This window comes from Heterodontus francisci, chromosome 4 (assembly GCF_036365525.1).
Source record: "Heterodontus francisci isolate sHetFra1 chromosome 4, sHetFra1.hap1, whole genome shotgun sequence".
Classification (NCBI taxonomy): domain Eukaryota; kingdom Metazoa; phylum Chordata; class Chondrichthyes; order Heterodontiformes; family Heterodontidae; genus Heterodontus; species Heterodontus francisci.
In genome coordinates this window covers 39782590-39799690 of record NC_090374.1, presented here as the reverse complement: position 1 = coordinate 39799690, position 17101 = coordinate 39782590, and the positions used below count along the sequence as shown (strand labels likewise).

The window sequence follows — 17101 nt, the reverse complement described above, 5'->3', positions numbered from 1 at the left end:
TTTGTGTCATCAGCAAATTTAGCAACCATACCTTTGGTCCCTTCATCCAGGTCATTTATATAAATTGTAAAAAGTTGAGGCCCCAGCACAGATCCCGGCACACCACTTGTTACATCTTGCCAACCAAAAAATGGCCCATTTATACCAACTCTGTTTCCTGTTAGCTAGCCAATCTTCTATCCATGCCATATGTTACCCACTACACCATGAGTTTTTATTTTCCGCAGTACCTTTGATGTGACACCTTATCAAATGCCTTCTGGAAATCTAAGTACAATACATCCACTGGTTCCCCTATATCCACAGCACATGTTACTTCTTCAAAGAACTCCAATAAATTGGTTAAACATGATCTCCCTTTCATAAAACCCTGTTGACTCTGCCTGATTACCTTGAATTTTTCTAAATGCCCTGCTATAATGTCTTTAATAATAGCTTCTAACATTTTCCCTAAGACAGATGTAAAACAAACTGGTCTGTAGTTTCCTGTTTTCTGTCTCCCTCCCTTTTTGAATAAACAACATCTACTGCATTCCCTGCATCAACTTTCTCTGTTACTTTATCAAAAAATTCATTTAGATTTGTCGAGCATGATCTGCCTTTTACAAATCCATGCTGGCTATCATAATTAACTCGCACCTCTCTAAGTGTCCCTTGATATTTTCCCTGATTATAGTTTTGAAAACCGTATCCACCACTGATGTTACACTAACTGGCCTGTAGTTGCGAGGACTGTCCTTACACCCTTTCTTGAATAAGTGTGTCAGATTTGTCATTCTCCAATTTGCAGGTACCTCCCTCATATACAGGCAAGTTTGGAAGATAATGGCAAGCCCTTCTGTTATCTCCATCCCCACTTCCTTTAGCAACCTGGGATGCAAGCCATCTGGACCAGTGACTTATCTACCATAAGGATAGTCAACCTTTTTAGTACCTCACTCCTCTCAATTTCTATCCTATCCTTTGCCTCTACTCTCTCTGCTTCTACTGATATTTTGTCAGTCTCCATTTCCTTCGTGAACACTTACAAAGTACTCATTAAATATATTAACCTTGCCCTGTGCTCTAAGCATATATTCACTCTCTGTCCCTAATACGCCCCACTCAACCTCTTACTACTCACATACTATTTACATGACAGTAGAAGATCTTTGGATTCCCTTTTATGTTGACTGCCATTCTATTTTTATATTCTCTCTTTACCAGTCTTATTTTCCTCTTCACCTCCCTTCTCAACTTATTGCATATGGCCTGTTCTCACCTGATGAGTTCACCTGACATGCATCATATACCCTCCTTTTTTGTTCCATCATCATTTCTATCTCCTCCGTCATCCAAGGAGCCCTGTTCTTGGTTCCCCAATCTTTCACCCTTGTTGGAATGTACCTAGCCTGTACCTGAAGCAACTCTTCCTTAAAGATAACCCATTGTTCTGATACAGCTCTTCCTGCCAGTCTTTGGTTCCATTCTACCCTGGCGAGATCCCTTCTCATTGCGTTGAAATTAGCCCTCTTCCAATCTAGACATTCTACCTTATTTTGTTCCTTGCTTTTCTGTATTACTAGTCTAAACCTTATGATATGATGATCATTCTTATCCAAGTGCTCCCCAACAGACATTTGGTCCACTTGGCCCACCTCACTTCCCAGCACCAGACCCAGCAATGCCACCTTTCTAGTTGGGCTGAGAACACACTGATCAAGGAAGTTCTCCTGAACATATTTCAGAAATTCCTCCCCCTCCTTACCCTTTACTCTAAAATTATCCTAATTGATATTTGGGTAATTAAAGTCCCCCAATATCACCACTCTATAGTTCTTGCACATCTCTGTGATTCCCTGCAGATTTGCTCCCTCACTATTTACAGGCCGATAGAATACCCTAGCAGCATGATCATACCCTGTTTGCTACTCAATGCTAACCAAATGGATTCTGTCTTTGTCCTTTCAAGGACATACTTCCTTTCCAGCACTGCAATGTCTTCTCTAATCAGGACTGCCACCCCACCTCCTTTTTTTCCTCCTTAATCTTTTCTGAACACGTTACAAACTTGTGTGTTAAGTGCCCAATCCTTGCCATTTTTAAGCCACGTTTCTGTTATTGCTACATCATATTCCCATACTGCTATTTGTGCTTGTAGCTCACCAACCTTCTTCACCATATTTGTGTGTTTACACACATGCATTGTAATCCTGTCTTTGCATTCCTCGTAGTCCTTCTCAGTCCACTCCCATCTAATATTTAATCCAATAATATTTAATAATCTATTTGATTGAAACATATAAGATCCTGAAGGGTCTTGACAGGGTGGATGTTTCCCCTTGTGGAAAATCTAGAACTAGGGGTCACTGTTTTAAAAATAAGGGGTAGCCCATTTACGACAGATGAGGAGAATTTTTTTCTCTCAGAGGGTCGTGAGTCTTTGGAATTCTCTTCCTCAAAAGTTGGTGGAAGCAGAATCTTTGAATACTTTTAAGGCAGAGGTAAATAGATTCTTGATGAGCAAGGGGGTGGAAGGTTATGGGGGTAGGTGAAAATGTGGATTAATCAGTTCAACCATGAACTTATTGAATGGCAGAGCAGGCTTGAAAGACCTACTCCTGCTCCTAATTCGTATGTTTGTAATATGGAACCACATCCTTCTCTAGTACTAACACTCTCACTTTGCTCCCACCTAATACTTTGCTATTTCCTACTCTCGTACTGTCTCTTCCAACTGTTTGCATACCTTGGTGTGTCTCTCTTGTATTATCTCCTATTTCCCACACCCCTGCTAAGGTTTTTTTTAAGATAGCAGGATTACAATATACATCTCCTGGTAATAAATGCAGAATAAAAAGGAGACAATAGGAGGTAGTTCAAAATTGAAGTCAGAGGCCCCAAGGTGGGGTAAAGCTGACGTAGCTACGTGGAGGCAGAAAGCTTTTGGCAAATGGGAAATCGTGTGTGTTTTATTTTTTCTGAAGCCTCTGGATCTGGTACTTTGACCTGGCTGCCCTTTATAGAAATTTCAGCTGACGGCTCCATTCACATCAGGACGCAACTGCATCTACCCTGTGCTTAATACTGCTGCAGCTCAGCCGGGGATTAGCATGGCCAGGCAGACAGCACTTTGTGCCATCAGTTTGATTGCCTTTCTCTCAATCCCATGCCTTGCAAACCGAAAACTGTTGGTTTTCCTGATCGATGGCTTTCGCTTCGATTACATCAAGGAAGAGGAGCTGCAGAACTTGCCGGGTCTGAGAGAGATCGTGGAAATGGGCGTTAAATCGCAATATTTGACACCGGATTTTCCCAGCCTTTCATATCCTAATTATTACTCCCTCATGACTGGTAAGTGGATTCACAAAAATAAAGGAGGCGATGTTGATTTTCGCCCAGTGAAACACACACGGGGCTTGAAAACCGGTGAAGTATCTCGTTCACAAATGGACTTTGCGTCCTGACAAATCACCGTTTAATCTTTTACAGGAGCAGTTCATTGGGAAGAAGAGGAATTTTTTACAAATGCGGTTAAATTATATAAAATAAATTACTGTGCATTTAGAAAACCAAACATTCATATTTTTAAAAAACGAATTATTTTACTGTATAGTATATAGCAATGTGACCAACTTGCTAAAAAAAAGGAACACTTTAATCATATTCTAAGTGAATAAATGGAAGGAAAAGAGTTCTGTTCGCTGCGTTTGTTTCCGCTCTCCTCCTCATGGATTATTTGATGAGCCCATATTCAGCTCGATTAAAATATTGTCCCTGTTACCCCAGGCAACAAATGATGAGTTAGCCCCCCCCCCCCCCCCCCCAAGAATGGCGAACTTTGTTACAGGTCGTTCTCCCCATATAATGGGACACAATTTTGTGAGGCTTTTGTCCTTTTGTGGGGCGTCTCTCGATGGAAGAGCCGTGTGGAAGGTCACGGTGACCGGTTTGTAGTAGAGCTGCATGAGCATGGTTAACTCCAGTGTGGTGTGCAGTCGAGTGTAAAATGGGCTCAAGTCGCTCTGTTAGATGTGGCCCTTTTACAAATCTCAAGTGTTGGGTTTGGAAAATGGAATACATTTGGACAACAGCAGTCTCCATCAATTAATAAAAAAAAACTATTTCCATTTCTACAGTGCTTTTAATCTAAAATCAAATAATGTCCTAAGGTGCTTCACAGAGGCTTAATCAGACAATTTGGCTTTGTAGCGCCCGTTTTTCTGGCGCTCGGAGTGTCGTTTCACATTCAAAATGACTTCCGCACTGCACACTTCTGATGTGGGCCGCGCGGAATGCTACTTTGTGTAGGACTGCCGGCGAGAGGAACGTGCATTGCAAGTATGCAGAGTAGGCAGATTGTGATATCAGTGATTTGATTCCCGCGGTACTGTTTTGGAACTCAATGCTAATCGATGACCAGTGCTGTTTTTAGGGATCATTGACCAGTTTCAGGTTACTTGCTGGTTGATTTTCAATGTCTGCTGCCCAGTTAATGGAAGTGCTTGGTGGTTTTTACTGTCATGTCACATTCATGATGTCTGCAGGGAATGGGATGGAACATGGTGAAGGCCTTTGTTCTGACTTCAAGGATTCTGCTCAGCCTGACGGGGAGAATGAGCAAAGGTGGCACAGAGGAGGACAGGCTGTTCGAAGAGGGAAGAGGAGGAGGGGGAGAAGAGCTTTCAGCAGGAGGCCATATCCACCCAGGGTCTTCAGGGGGCAATCTTCCTACCTGAAACACAGTGAGGGAAAAAGTGTTCGATGCCTCCATGTTTCACGAAGGAGGTGCTCACTGAAATCTGTCACCTGTTGCGGGCAGGCCTGCAGACTCAATGCAGGGCGAGGACAGCAGTGCTAGTGGCTATGAAGGTGACTGAGGTCATGAATTTCTTTGTGTTGGGATCATTCCAGACTACAGCAGGAGATATTTTTTATTTAGAGATACAGCACTGAAACAGGCCCTTCGGCCCACCAAGTCTGTGCCGACCAACAATCACCCATGTATACTAACCCTACAGTAATCCCATATTCCCTATCACCTCCCTACACGAGGGGCAATTTACAACAGCCAATTTACCTATCACCTGCTAGTCTTTGGATGTGGGAGGAAACCGGAGCACCCGGCGAAAACCCACGCAGACACAGGGAGAACTTGCAAACTCCGCACAGGCAGTACCCAGAATCGAACCCGGGTCCCTGGAGCTGTGAGGCTGCAGTGCAAACCACTGTGCCACTGTGCCGCCCATGACATGCCCAACATCTTGCAGTTTGCCATCCACTGCTGTATAAGGAAGGTGGCAAAAAGTAGGGAGTACATTTCATTCTGTCTCTCCAGAGCAACGGAGGCAGAGTGTGTACGTGGCTTCACAAGTTGGCAGGCTACCCCCAAGGTGCAGGGTGCCACTCACTGCACATACCTTCCTTGCTTTGCAGGCACTGCATCTAAATGCTGGATTGTACCACAATTGCAAAGGGTTTCAGTCTCTCAATGTGCAGACGGTGTCCGATCACACTCAGCACATCATGCAGGTCATGCATGGTATCCTGAAAGCAGTCATGATGCTTTTATTCTGCACAAGTCCGCTGTACCATCAGCATTTGAGTCACCACAAGAGACCAGAGGGTGCTTACTGGGCAACAAGGGCTATCCACTGAGCCACTGTTCACCTGGCTCATGACTCTGATATGCAGCCCATGCACACGTGGGCAGTATGTCTATAATGAGAACCAAGCTGCCACATGGAATGCCATCAAGCAGCAACGCTTCCAATGCCAGGACCACTCTCGATTTATCGTGGTCTGCTGCATGCTATGCAACCTCACAATCACAAGACGCACAGAGGAAAGTTGTAGGGTTATTCAAGAGGCAGCCAAGCTTGGAACAGCAGCAGGAGAGTAGGATAGTGGTACAGTGATGAAGGGTTGTAACAGGGATTTGGGGATCTAGTACTCGAGAGGGGAGAAATGAAAGGAGGCACAACAACAGGATAGAGAGGCCTAAGAAAGATCAAGAGGAAAGAAGGAACAAAGAGAAATGGAAGGATAAGTTCAAAGTGGTTGCCAAAATGCACATGCGAAACAACACAGGAAGCGCAGGTTACATAGGCACGATTACATAGCAAGATTTGGTAGTAAATAAGGAATAAAAAGGAGACAATTGAAGGGACACCTAAGTTAAAGTCAGAGGCTCCATGTCGGGATAAAGTTGATGTAGATAGGTGAGTCAGATTGGAGCAGCAATGAACTGATGTCCAAATTTGTAGGCAGCAGTGGAGGGCGAGTGAATCCAGAAGCTGTTGCAGTGCAGTGTATCAGAGAGCACACTGCTTGAGATATTTCCGTGGAAATGATGAGCCAGAATGTGCAGAACCAATCATGGGCCAGAGAAATGGGTGACAAGGCTGGAGGTCACTATAAGGTCCAGAAGCAGCAGAGACACGGACCTTGGCCCAGGAGAGTGAATTTCTGACCAGGAGAATAGGTTGATTGGGTTATAAGTATGGTGGGAGTACGCTCATGTGGAGCCTAAACACCGCCATAGACGACTTGATTTCTGTGCTGTACATTCTATGTAAATAGATATAGTAGCAAAATAAAGCTGAAAAACCAGTAGGTCCAGTAGGAAAGTCATTGGCTCATCAGTTACATACGAACATACGAATTAGGAGCAGAAGTAGGCCATTCGGCCCCTCTAACCTGCTTCACAATTCACTAAGATCATGGCTGATCTGTTTGTGTCTCAAATTCCACACTCCCATCTACCACGATAACCTTTGATTCCCTTGCCTAACAAGAATCTATCTACCTCCACCTTAAAGATATTCAATGACCCCACCTCCACCACCTTCTGAGGCAGAGAGTTCCAAAGTCGCACAACCCCCTGAGAGAAAAAAATTCTCCTCATCTCTGTCCTAATAAGGGCAACCCCTAATTTTAAAACAGTGCCCCCTAGTTCTGGACTCACCCACAAGAGGAAACATCCTTTCCACATCCAACTTGTCAAGACCGTTCAGGGTCTTATAAACTCCAGTCAAGTCTCCCCTCACTCTTCTAAACGCCAGTGAAAACAAGCCCAGTCAGTCCAACCTTTCCTCATAAGTCAACCTGCTCATTCCAGGTATCAATCTAGTAAACCTCCTCTGAACTGCCTCCAATGCATTTACATCCTTCCTTAAATAAGGAGACTAAAACTGCACACAGTAAACAGAGTGTGGGGAGTGGGCTGTAATCTGGACTAAGTTACCTCAAAACTTAGCAACTGAATAGCAGATCAGAGTCACAGTAACTGAGTTTTACAGTGTATTCCAGTGCAGTAGTGTAGTTTAGATAGTAGAGAAATCTAGGGGGCCAATTTTCCCCAGATACTTAAGGTGCCAAAGAGTCTCTGAGTGACTGAGGTGGAGTCTTAAACTGAAACATCGGTTTAGTACACATTTGCCGCAAGACACCACCTTGGTAAAAGGAGTTGAAGCTTGCACTAGGAGCAGAGGATCGTTAAGGGGCTAATCGCCCCTTAAATAGCGTTCATTAATGAGACTGCACAGCATTTTGGGAGACAGCACCATCCTGATTTGGAACTATATCGCCATTCCTTCACTGTTGCCGTGTCAAAATCCTGGAACTCCCTTCCCAACAGCATTGTAGGTGTACCTACCCCACATGGACTGCAGTGGTTCAAGAAGGCAGCTCAGCACCACCTTCTCAAGGGCAATTAGGGATGGGCAATAAATACTGGCCCAGCCAGCGATGCTCACTTGCCATGAAATGAATTAAAAAAGTACTTGACCTCCTAACAGCCATTAGCTGGTTGGGAGTGAACAAATCATTGCAGAGAATTTTGAGTACTATTTAAGAGGTGCAGGCTGAATTTAAGTGGTGCAGGTTAGCTTACTCACCTCTCCCAGTTTCGCACCCTGTGCTCAGGTGTACAGTTAGTCAGCATCGCGCTTAATATAATCTGCACGGTGCAATATTTTAAATGATCAGGCAGCACAAATGTGGAACTGGGAGGTGGAGGAGTGGCTGACAGACATTGCTTGCCCCAACCCCATCCCCCTCTAGATTGCCACCTCACACTCCCCCCGCCCCCCCACTGCCATGATCACTGCCTTGATCCCCCTTTTAATTGCGAACCCCCACGATAATTCCCTCTCTGCCCTTCTCCTAAGACATACGTGAGGACCTCATCTCATTCTACGCTGCAGAACTGCCTCTGAATGTCCAACAGGGATCTCCAGCTTGGGGCTTGGTTGGATGTAAATAAGGCCCAAGGCCCAAAATTGGGTCTACACCTTTTCTGTGCCCCAAACCAAGCCAACTGGCACATACTAATTTCTATGCCACTGCCTGAGCCAAGAAGTGGCACAGCTCACCTGCTGATATCAGCACCAGGCAGCTGTGGTGCTCACACCAGTGATGTCTGTCTGGAAGTGAGAGCGTGAACCAGTTGAGCTGTAATGTTGGAAACCTGGAAGTGACAGTGTTGGGACAAGGCAGCCAATTAAGAAGCTACCTCTAGGAGTCCCATCCAATTAAGGATGGTGGGTGGCCAGGAAAATGGGAGATCCAATTAGAGAGCCTGCAGCAATGACCAGCCAGCAGCCCCTCCGGGAAAGGTGGGCACTGCTGAGGCAGGTAGGCTAATGCAACGGTGCCTCAACATGGAGATGCCCTTGGTTGCCTGCAGATGAGTCAGCAAATAAAGAGGCCTGAAACTGGTAGGGCCATAAGGGTGGAGGGGAAACCTTTCCAGAGATGTAGTGATGGACGCGGTTGCAGCCATTGATCCCCATGGCCCTGTCATTTGGGCATAGAACCCCTGGCTCCGATTGGCCCCCTGGTCTGCCGCTCAGAGGCTGCCTCCAGTGAGCTACTGGGCTCCACGCTCGGTGGAGGTCACCTCTGACGGTGGGAAAATACTGGTGCCATCGCAAAATGGTCCTTATTTGGGGCCTTAATTGCACTAATTGGCTGCCACCTCCATGGAGCTGACAGACAACCCTAGACCCAGCCCCTCACCACCCCCAGAAAAGTCCTCGAGGTGGCAATGCATCAGGGAGCTGGCCAGATGGTCCCCGCTATTTATCCAGCCACCAGCACTCCCCTGCCTCCAACCCCATCTGCACATGGCCAGGAAAATGTGGCCCTACATTTCAAATTGTTAAGTACACAAAACTGTCTCATTCCCAGGGTGTAGACATATTTATGCCCCTCTTATCAAATGAACAAAGAACAAAGAAAATCACAGCACAGGAACAGGCCCGGCCCTCCAAGCCTATGCCGATCCAAATCCTCTATCTAAACCTGTCACCTATTTTCTAAGGGTCTGTATCTCTTTACTTCCTGCCCATTCATGTATCTGTCTAGATACATCTTAAAAGACGCTATCGTGCCCGCGTCTACCACCTCCGCTGGCAACGCGTTCCAGGCACCCACCACCCTCTGCGTAAAGAACTTTCCACGCATATCCCCCCTAAACCTTTCCCCTTTCACTTTGAACTCGTGTCCCCTAGTAATTGAATCCCCCACTCTGGGAAAAAGCTTCTTGCTATCCACCCTGTCTATACCTCTCATGATTTTGTACACCTCAATCAGGTCCCCCCTCAACCTCCGTCTTTCTAATGAAAATAATCCTAATCTACTCAACCTCTCTTCATAGCTAGCGCCTTCCATACCAGGCAACATCCTGGTGAACCTCCTCTGCACCCTCTCCAAAGCATCCACATCCTTTTGGTAATGTGGCGACCAGAACTGCACGCAGTACTCCAAATGTGGCCGAACCAAAGTCCTATACAACATCCGATGAAGGAAAGCATGCCGTATGCCTTCTTGACCACTCTATTGACCTGCGTTGCCACCTTCAGGGAACAATGGACCTGAACACCAAAATCTCTCTGTACATCAATTTTCCCCAGGACTTTTCCATTTACTGTATAGTTCACTCTTGAATTAGATCTTCCAAAATGCATCACCTCGCATTTGCCCGGATTGAACTCCATCTGCCATTTCTCTGCCCAACTCTCCAGTCTATCTATATTCTGCTGTATTCTCTGACAGTCCCCTTCACTATCTGCTACTCCACCAATCTTAGTGTCGTCTGCAAACTTGCTAATCAGACCACCTATACTTTCCTCCAAATCATTTATGTATATCACAAACAACAGTGGTCCGAGCACGGATCCCTGTGGAACACCACTGGTCACACGTCTCCATTTTGAGAAATTCCCTTCCACTGCTACTCTCTGTCTCCTGTTGCCCAGCCAGTTCTTTATCCGTCTAGCTATTACACCTTGGACCCCATGCGCCTTCACTTTCTCCATCAGCCTACCATGGGGAACCTTATCAAACGCCTTACTGAAGTCCATGTACATGACATCTACAGCCCTTCCCTCATCAATCAACTTTGTCACTTCCTCAAAGAATTCTATTAAGTTGGTAAGACATGACCTTCCCTGCACAAAACCATGTTGCCTATCACTGATGAGCCCATTTTCTTCCAGATGGGAATAGATCCTATCCCTCAGTATCTTCTCCAGAAGCTTCCCTACCACTGACGTCAGGCTCACCGGTCTATAATTACCTGGATTATCCCTGCTACCCTTCTTAAACAAGGGGACAACATTAGCAATTCTCCAGTCCTCCGGGACCTCACCCGTGTTTAAGGAAGTTGCAAAGATATCTGTTAAGGCCCCAACTATTTCCTCTCTCGCTTCCCACAGTAACCTGGGATAGATCCCATCCGGACCTGGGGACTTGTCCACCTTAATGCCTTTTAGAATACCCAACACTTCCTCCCTCCTTATGCCGACTTGACCGAGAGTAATCAAACATCTGTCCCTAACCTCAACATCCGTCATGTCCCTCTCCTCGGTGAATACCGATGCAAAGTACTCATTTAGAATCTCACCCATTTTCGCTGACTCCACGCATAACTTTCCTCCTTTGTCCTTGAGTGGGCCAATCCTTTCTCTAGTTACCATGGGGAACCATGGAAAAAGCACTAGTCTTATCTGAAGTAAAATCTAATCTTTCATGCAATAACCAATCTTAACTTTACAGACATTATCTTTGGAATTTTCCATGCTATATTAACGTCAACACTCAAACTTTCATTGCAAATGTACAGATGCTGCCAGACCTGCTGAGTATTTCCAACACTTTCTGTTTTTATTACAAATGTAAAGTTCCTCTATACCATATTTTAACAACAGTGTTAATTACAGTGCAACAAATCCGATTATATTAATGCTTCATGTATTCTCTGTAAAAGGTGCTGTAAGGTGTAATAATGATCTACAGGGCATAATTTCAAAGTTTGCAAATAACACCAAGCAGGTGGAGGATAGTAACAGACTTCAGAGGGCTGTATATCAGCTGGCAAAATGAGTAGTCACCTGGCAGAAGAAATTTAGTGCAGAGAAGTGTGAAAGGCAAAATAAACTAAATGGTTCAACTTTAAAGGGAATGCAGAAACACAAGTCTTTGAAAGTGGCAGGACAAGTTGAGAAGACTGTTCAAAAGGCAAACGGGATCCATAGCTTTATAAGTAGGGGCAGAGCGTCCAAAAGGAAGGAAGTTAGGCTAAACCTTTATAAAATGCTGGTTATACCCCTGCTGGGGTTTCGTGGCCAATCAACATCCTGGGGGTCACCATTTACCAGAAACTGAACTGGAGCAGCCACATAAATACTGTGGCTACAAGAGCAGGTCAGAGGCTGAGAATTCTGCAGTGAATAACTCACCTCCCGACTCCCCAAAGCCTGTCCACCATCTACAAGGCACAAGTGCAATAGAATACTCTCCACTTGCCTGGATGAGTGCAGGCCCAACAGCGCTCAGGAGGCTCGATACCATCCAGGACAAAGCAGCCTGCTTGATCGGCACCCCATCCACCATCTTAAATGTTCACTCCCTCCACCACTGATGCACAGTGGCAGCAGTGCGTACCATCTACAAGATGCACTGTAGTAACTCAGCACACCTCCTTCGACAGCACCATACTCGGAACCGCTACCACCTGGAAGGACAAGGACAGCAGATGTATGGGAACACCACCACCTGCAAGTTTCCCTCCAAGCCACACACCATCCTGACTTAGAACTATATCACTGTTCCTTCACTGTCGCTGGATCAAAATCCTGGAATTCCCTTCCTCACAGCACTGTGGGTATACCTACCACACATGGACTGCAGCAGTTCAAGAAGGCAGCTCACCACCACCTTCTCAAGGGCAATTAGGGATGGGCAACAAATGCTGACATAGTCAGCGATGCCCACATCTCATGAAAGAATTAAAAAAAAATTCTGGTACCACTCTTTAGGAAGGTATCAAGACCTTGGATGCAGAGCAGATTTACTAGATTGGTACCAGAGATGAGAGACTTCAGTTACACGGAGAAATTGGAGTTGTTCTCCTTAGACTAGAGAAGGTTAAGGCGAGATTTGAAATAGTAAATAAGAAGGAACATTCCAGTGGCAGAAGTGTCAGTAACCAGACAACATAGATTTAAGGTGATTGGCAAAAGGAGCAGAGGTGACATGAAGATAACATTTTTCTGCAGCACTGCCTGAAACCGTAGTTGAAACAGATTGAATAATAACTTTCAAAAGGAAATTGTGTATATACTTGTTGAAAAAATTTACAGGGCTGTGGGGAAAGGGCAGGGGAGCGGGTCTAATTGGATATATCTTTCAAAGAGCCAGAACAGGCATGATGGGTTGCATGGCCTGATTTTGTGCTGTATCATTCTATGATTCTATGATAAGACAAATGTTTCTTGTTAATATTCTTCTTTGGTCTCCTTGTCTCGAGAGACAATGGCTAAGCGCCTGGAGGTGGTCAGTGGTTTGTGAAGCAGCGCCTGGAGTGGCTATAAAAGCTAATTCTAGAGTGACAGACTGTTCCACAGGCGCTGCAGATAAAATTGATTGTCGGGGCTGTTACACAGTGGCTCTCTCCTTGCACTTCTGTCTTTTTCCAGCCAACAGCTGAGTCTCTTTGACTCGCCACTCTTTAGCCCCGCCTTTATGGCTGTCCGCCAGCTCTGGCGAACGCTGGCAACTGACTCCCGCAACTTGTGGTCAATGCCACAGGACGTCATGTCGCATTTGTAGACATCTTTAAAGCGGAGACATGGACGGCCGGTGGGTCTGATACCAGTGACGAGCTCGCTGTACAATACGTCCTTGGGCATCCTGCCATCTTCCATGCAACTCAGGTGGCCAAGCCATCTCAAGCGCCACTGACTCAGTAGGGTGTATCTGCTGGGGATGTTGGCCGCCTCGAGGGCTTCTGGACCTCCGCGTTGGAGATACAGTCCTGCACCAGATGCCAAGGATTTTATGGAGGCAGTGAAGATGGAATGAGATGAGACGTCGCTCTTGGCTGATGTAGAGCAAGGTATTGAGGACACAGGCTTGAAACACTCGGACTTTTGTGTTCTGTGTCAGTGCGCCATTTTCCCACAGCCTCTTGGCCAGTCTGGACATAGCAGTGGATGCCTTTCCCATGCGCTTGTTGATTTCTGCATCGAGAGACAGGTTACTGGTGATAGTTGAGCCTAGGTAGGTGAACACTTGAACCACTTCCAGAGCGTGGTCACCGATATTGATGGATGGAGCATTTCTGACGTCCTGTCCCATGATCTTCGTTTACTTGAGGCTGATGGTTAGGCCAAATTCGTTGCAGGCAGCCACAATCCTGTCGATGAGACTCTACAGACACTCTTCTGTGTGGGATGTTAATGCAGCATCGTCAGCAAAGGGGAGTTCCCTGATGAGGACTTTCTGTACTTTGGTCTTCGCTCTTAGATGGGCAAGGTTGAACAACCTGCCATCTGATCTTGTGTGGAGGAAAATTCCTTCTTCTGAAGACTTGAACGCATGTGAGAGCAGCAGTGAGAAGAAGATCCCAAACAGTGTAGGTGTGAGAACACAGCCCTGTTTCACGCCACTCAGGATAGGAAAGGGGTCTGATGAGGCGCCGCTATGCTGAATTGTGCCTTTCATATTGTCATGGAATGAGGTGATGATACGTCGTAGCTTTGGTAGACATCCGATCTTTGCTAGTAGTCTGAAGAGACCACGTCTGCTGACGAGGTCAAAGGCTTTGGTGAGATCTATGAAGGCAACATAGAGGGGCATCTGTTGTTCGTGGCATTTCTCCTGTAGCTGGCGAAGGGAGAACAGCATGTCAATGGTCAATCTCTCTACTCGAAAGCCGCACTGTACCTCAGGGTAGACACGCTCAGCCAGCTTCTGGAGTCTGTTTAAAATGACTCGAGTGAAGACTTTACCCACTACGCTGAGCAGGGAGATTCCACAATAGTTGTCACAGTCACCGCGGTCACCCTTGTTCTTATAGAGGGTGATGATATTGGCATCGTGCATGTCCTGTGGTACTGCTCCCTCATCCCAGCACAGGCAAAGCAGTTCATGGAGTGATGAGAGTATAGCAGGCTTGGCACTCTTGATTATTTCAGGGGTAATGTCGTCCTTTCCAGGGACTTTTCCACTGGCTAGAGAATCAATGGCATCACTGAGTTCCCGATTTTGTTGGCTGTTCGTCCAGTTCATCCATGACTGGCAGAGACTGGGCTGAAATGATGGCAGTATCAGTGACAACATTTTCCCTGGAGTACAGTTCTAGGTAGTGCTCCACGCAGCGGTTCATTTGCTTGTGTTGGTCACTGATCGTTTCCCCTGATTTAGACTTGAGGGGGGTGGTGCGATCTTCTTGATGGTTGCCCGAAAGTTCTCTTAATGCCATCAGACATTCCTCTGATGTTTCCGGTGTTGGAGGCCAGCTGAATACGACTGCATAAGTGTTGCCAGTAGTCATTTGCACAGTGACTGGCTGTTCTTTTGTGCTGAAAGGAAAAGAAATGTCAAAATAATTTTGTTAAAAGATCGGAGTTATGTGCTCTGGACCCTTCAAAGTTAAATTTAAGCACTTCCACCTAGTTTTCATGTACAGAGTGAGAAAACTTTATTTTAACTAGCCATCAAATAGAGAAGGCAAAGCTGTTTAATTTTCCTTTCGTGGCTGCTTGCTAAGCCACATGAATGACTGGAAAACCCGAGTGGAACAGGCCCCAGATCCTGCTTTGCTCTGGGCAGTCCGCTTCAACACAACGGTCCTTCAATGAGTGTTAGACCTCTCAGAAGCATATGCGATTGGCCTAACACCTGTTTGCAAAATCATAGGGTGGTACTCTTAAATGGCCGCAGTGAACCCAGCAAGTGTGTGCCTGGCTGCTGCCAGTTTCTAACCCCAATATAAAATCAGTTAAAATAAAACGGAAAAGAACCCTGAAGTCTTCAATAACAACAAAATATGCTGGAAGTGTGCGGCAAGTCTGCCTGCATCTAAAAAGAGAAAAGTCGGGGAACATCTAGATACAAACCCCGCCCCCCCAATCATAACTGTGTCTATCTGCCTCCCCTTCCCTCAAATGCCAATAGAACTATTGTATATCTACAACGACCCCTACCTCTAAGAAAATAGGAGGGAGTGCTAAAGTCTCAAGTAGTAGATATATTCTATGGATCCTTTTCAATAGCTTTTATTAAGACAAATTCTAGTTAAGGTCAATTGGTTAACTGATCAATGACCTAAGTGGAAATGAGTAAAAATGTGTTATGTAGAGACTAAAAGGATTAAATATCCACAAGCCTCCTGGGATTAAAGGAGGAAATTAGTAATGCTTGGTTTGATGTTTTTTCAGACTTCCCACAGGTTTGATTCCTGAACTCTGCTGAGTTAGCAGATCTCTGTCAGGGCCGTGATAAAGTTCCACAATTGACCTCAACAAACTGAGTGAGTTCAGCAAATGTTTAATTTGAGAGGATGCTTCTGAACAATCTCTTTCAGTATGCTAACCCTTACAGAGAGTGGATCAATTTACTTGTCTGAACTAAGTTAAGCTCAGGGCCGCTGGTGAATATACGTATTTGGCAGAGCCCCTTTATATTTTCACATATCACAAATTGAATTCATTGGCTACAAGGTTAATTTATTTATTTTTATTTATTTAGAGATACAGCACTGAAACAAGCCCTTCGGCCCACCGAGTCTGTGCCGACCATCAACCACCCATTTATACTAATCCGACACTAATCCCATATTCCTACCACATCCCCACCTTCCTTATATTCCCCTACCACCTACCTATACTAGGGGCAATTTATAATGGCCAATTTACCTATCAATTTTACTTTTAAAGTTAATAGAGGACATAGGTTGGACCAGCTATAAAAATCAAGTTAAAATCAATAAATCTCATCACCAATGATATTTTAATTAATTAGAATTAGAATTAGAATATTACAGCGCAGTACAGGCCCTTCGGCCCTCGATGTTGCGCCGATCATCTGACCTACACTATTCCATTTACATCCATATGTCTATCCAATGACCACTTAAATGCCCTTAAAGTTGGCGAGTCTACTACTGTTGCAGGCAGGGCGTTCCACGCCCCTACTACTCTCTGCGTAAAGAAACTACCTCTGACATCTGTCCTATATCTTTCACCCCTCAACTTAAAGCTATGTCCCCTCGTGTTTGCCATCCTCATCCGAGGAAAAAGACTCTCACTATCCACCCTATCTAACCCTCTGATTATCTTGTATGTCTCTATTAAGTCACCTCTCCTCCTCCTTCTCTCTAACGAAAACAACCCCAAGTCCCTCAGCCTTTCCTCGTAAGACCTTCCTTCCATACCAGGCAACATCCTAGTAAATCTCCTCTGCACCCTTTCCAAAGCTTCGACATCCTTCCTATAATGCGGTGACCAGAACTGCACGCAATACTCCAGGTGCGGCCTCACCAGAGTTTTGTACAGCTGCATCATGACCCCGTGGCTCTGAAACTCGATCCCCCTACTAATAAAGGCTAACACACCATATGCCTTCTTAACAGCCCTATTAACCTGGGTAGCAACTTTCAGGGATTTATGTACCTGGATACCAAGATCTCTCTGCTCATCTACACTACCAAGAATCTTCCCATTAGCCCAGTACTCTGCATTGCTGTTACTCCTTCCAAAGTGAATCACCTCACACTTCTCCGCATTAAACTCCATTTGCCATCTCTCAGCCCAGCTCTGCAGCCTATCTATGT

General features: G+C 45.4%; 1 protein-coding gene across 2 annotated transcripts in view; it reads left to right on the top strand.

The window, feature by feature from the left end:
• Positions 1–3046: 3046 nt before the first annotated feature.
• Positions 3047–17101, top strand: part of enpp6 (ectonucleotide pyrophosphatase/phosphodiesterase 6) — an 86946-nt gene continuing 72891 nt past the window's right edge. The window contains exons 1-2 of one of the 2 annotated variants that reach the window (XM_068029383.1): positions 3270–3333; positions 15708–15799. Coding sequence is in view for 1 of the 2 variants with exons in the window: in XM_068029382.1 (XP_067885483.1) it covers positions 3093–3333 (241 nt within the window). In the remaining variant the exon portion in view is untranslated. Of the gene's footprint in view, positions 3334–15707; positions 15800–17101 lie in introns of both variants that reach the window. The other variant, XM_068029382.1, reaches the window with a different exon arrangement.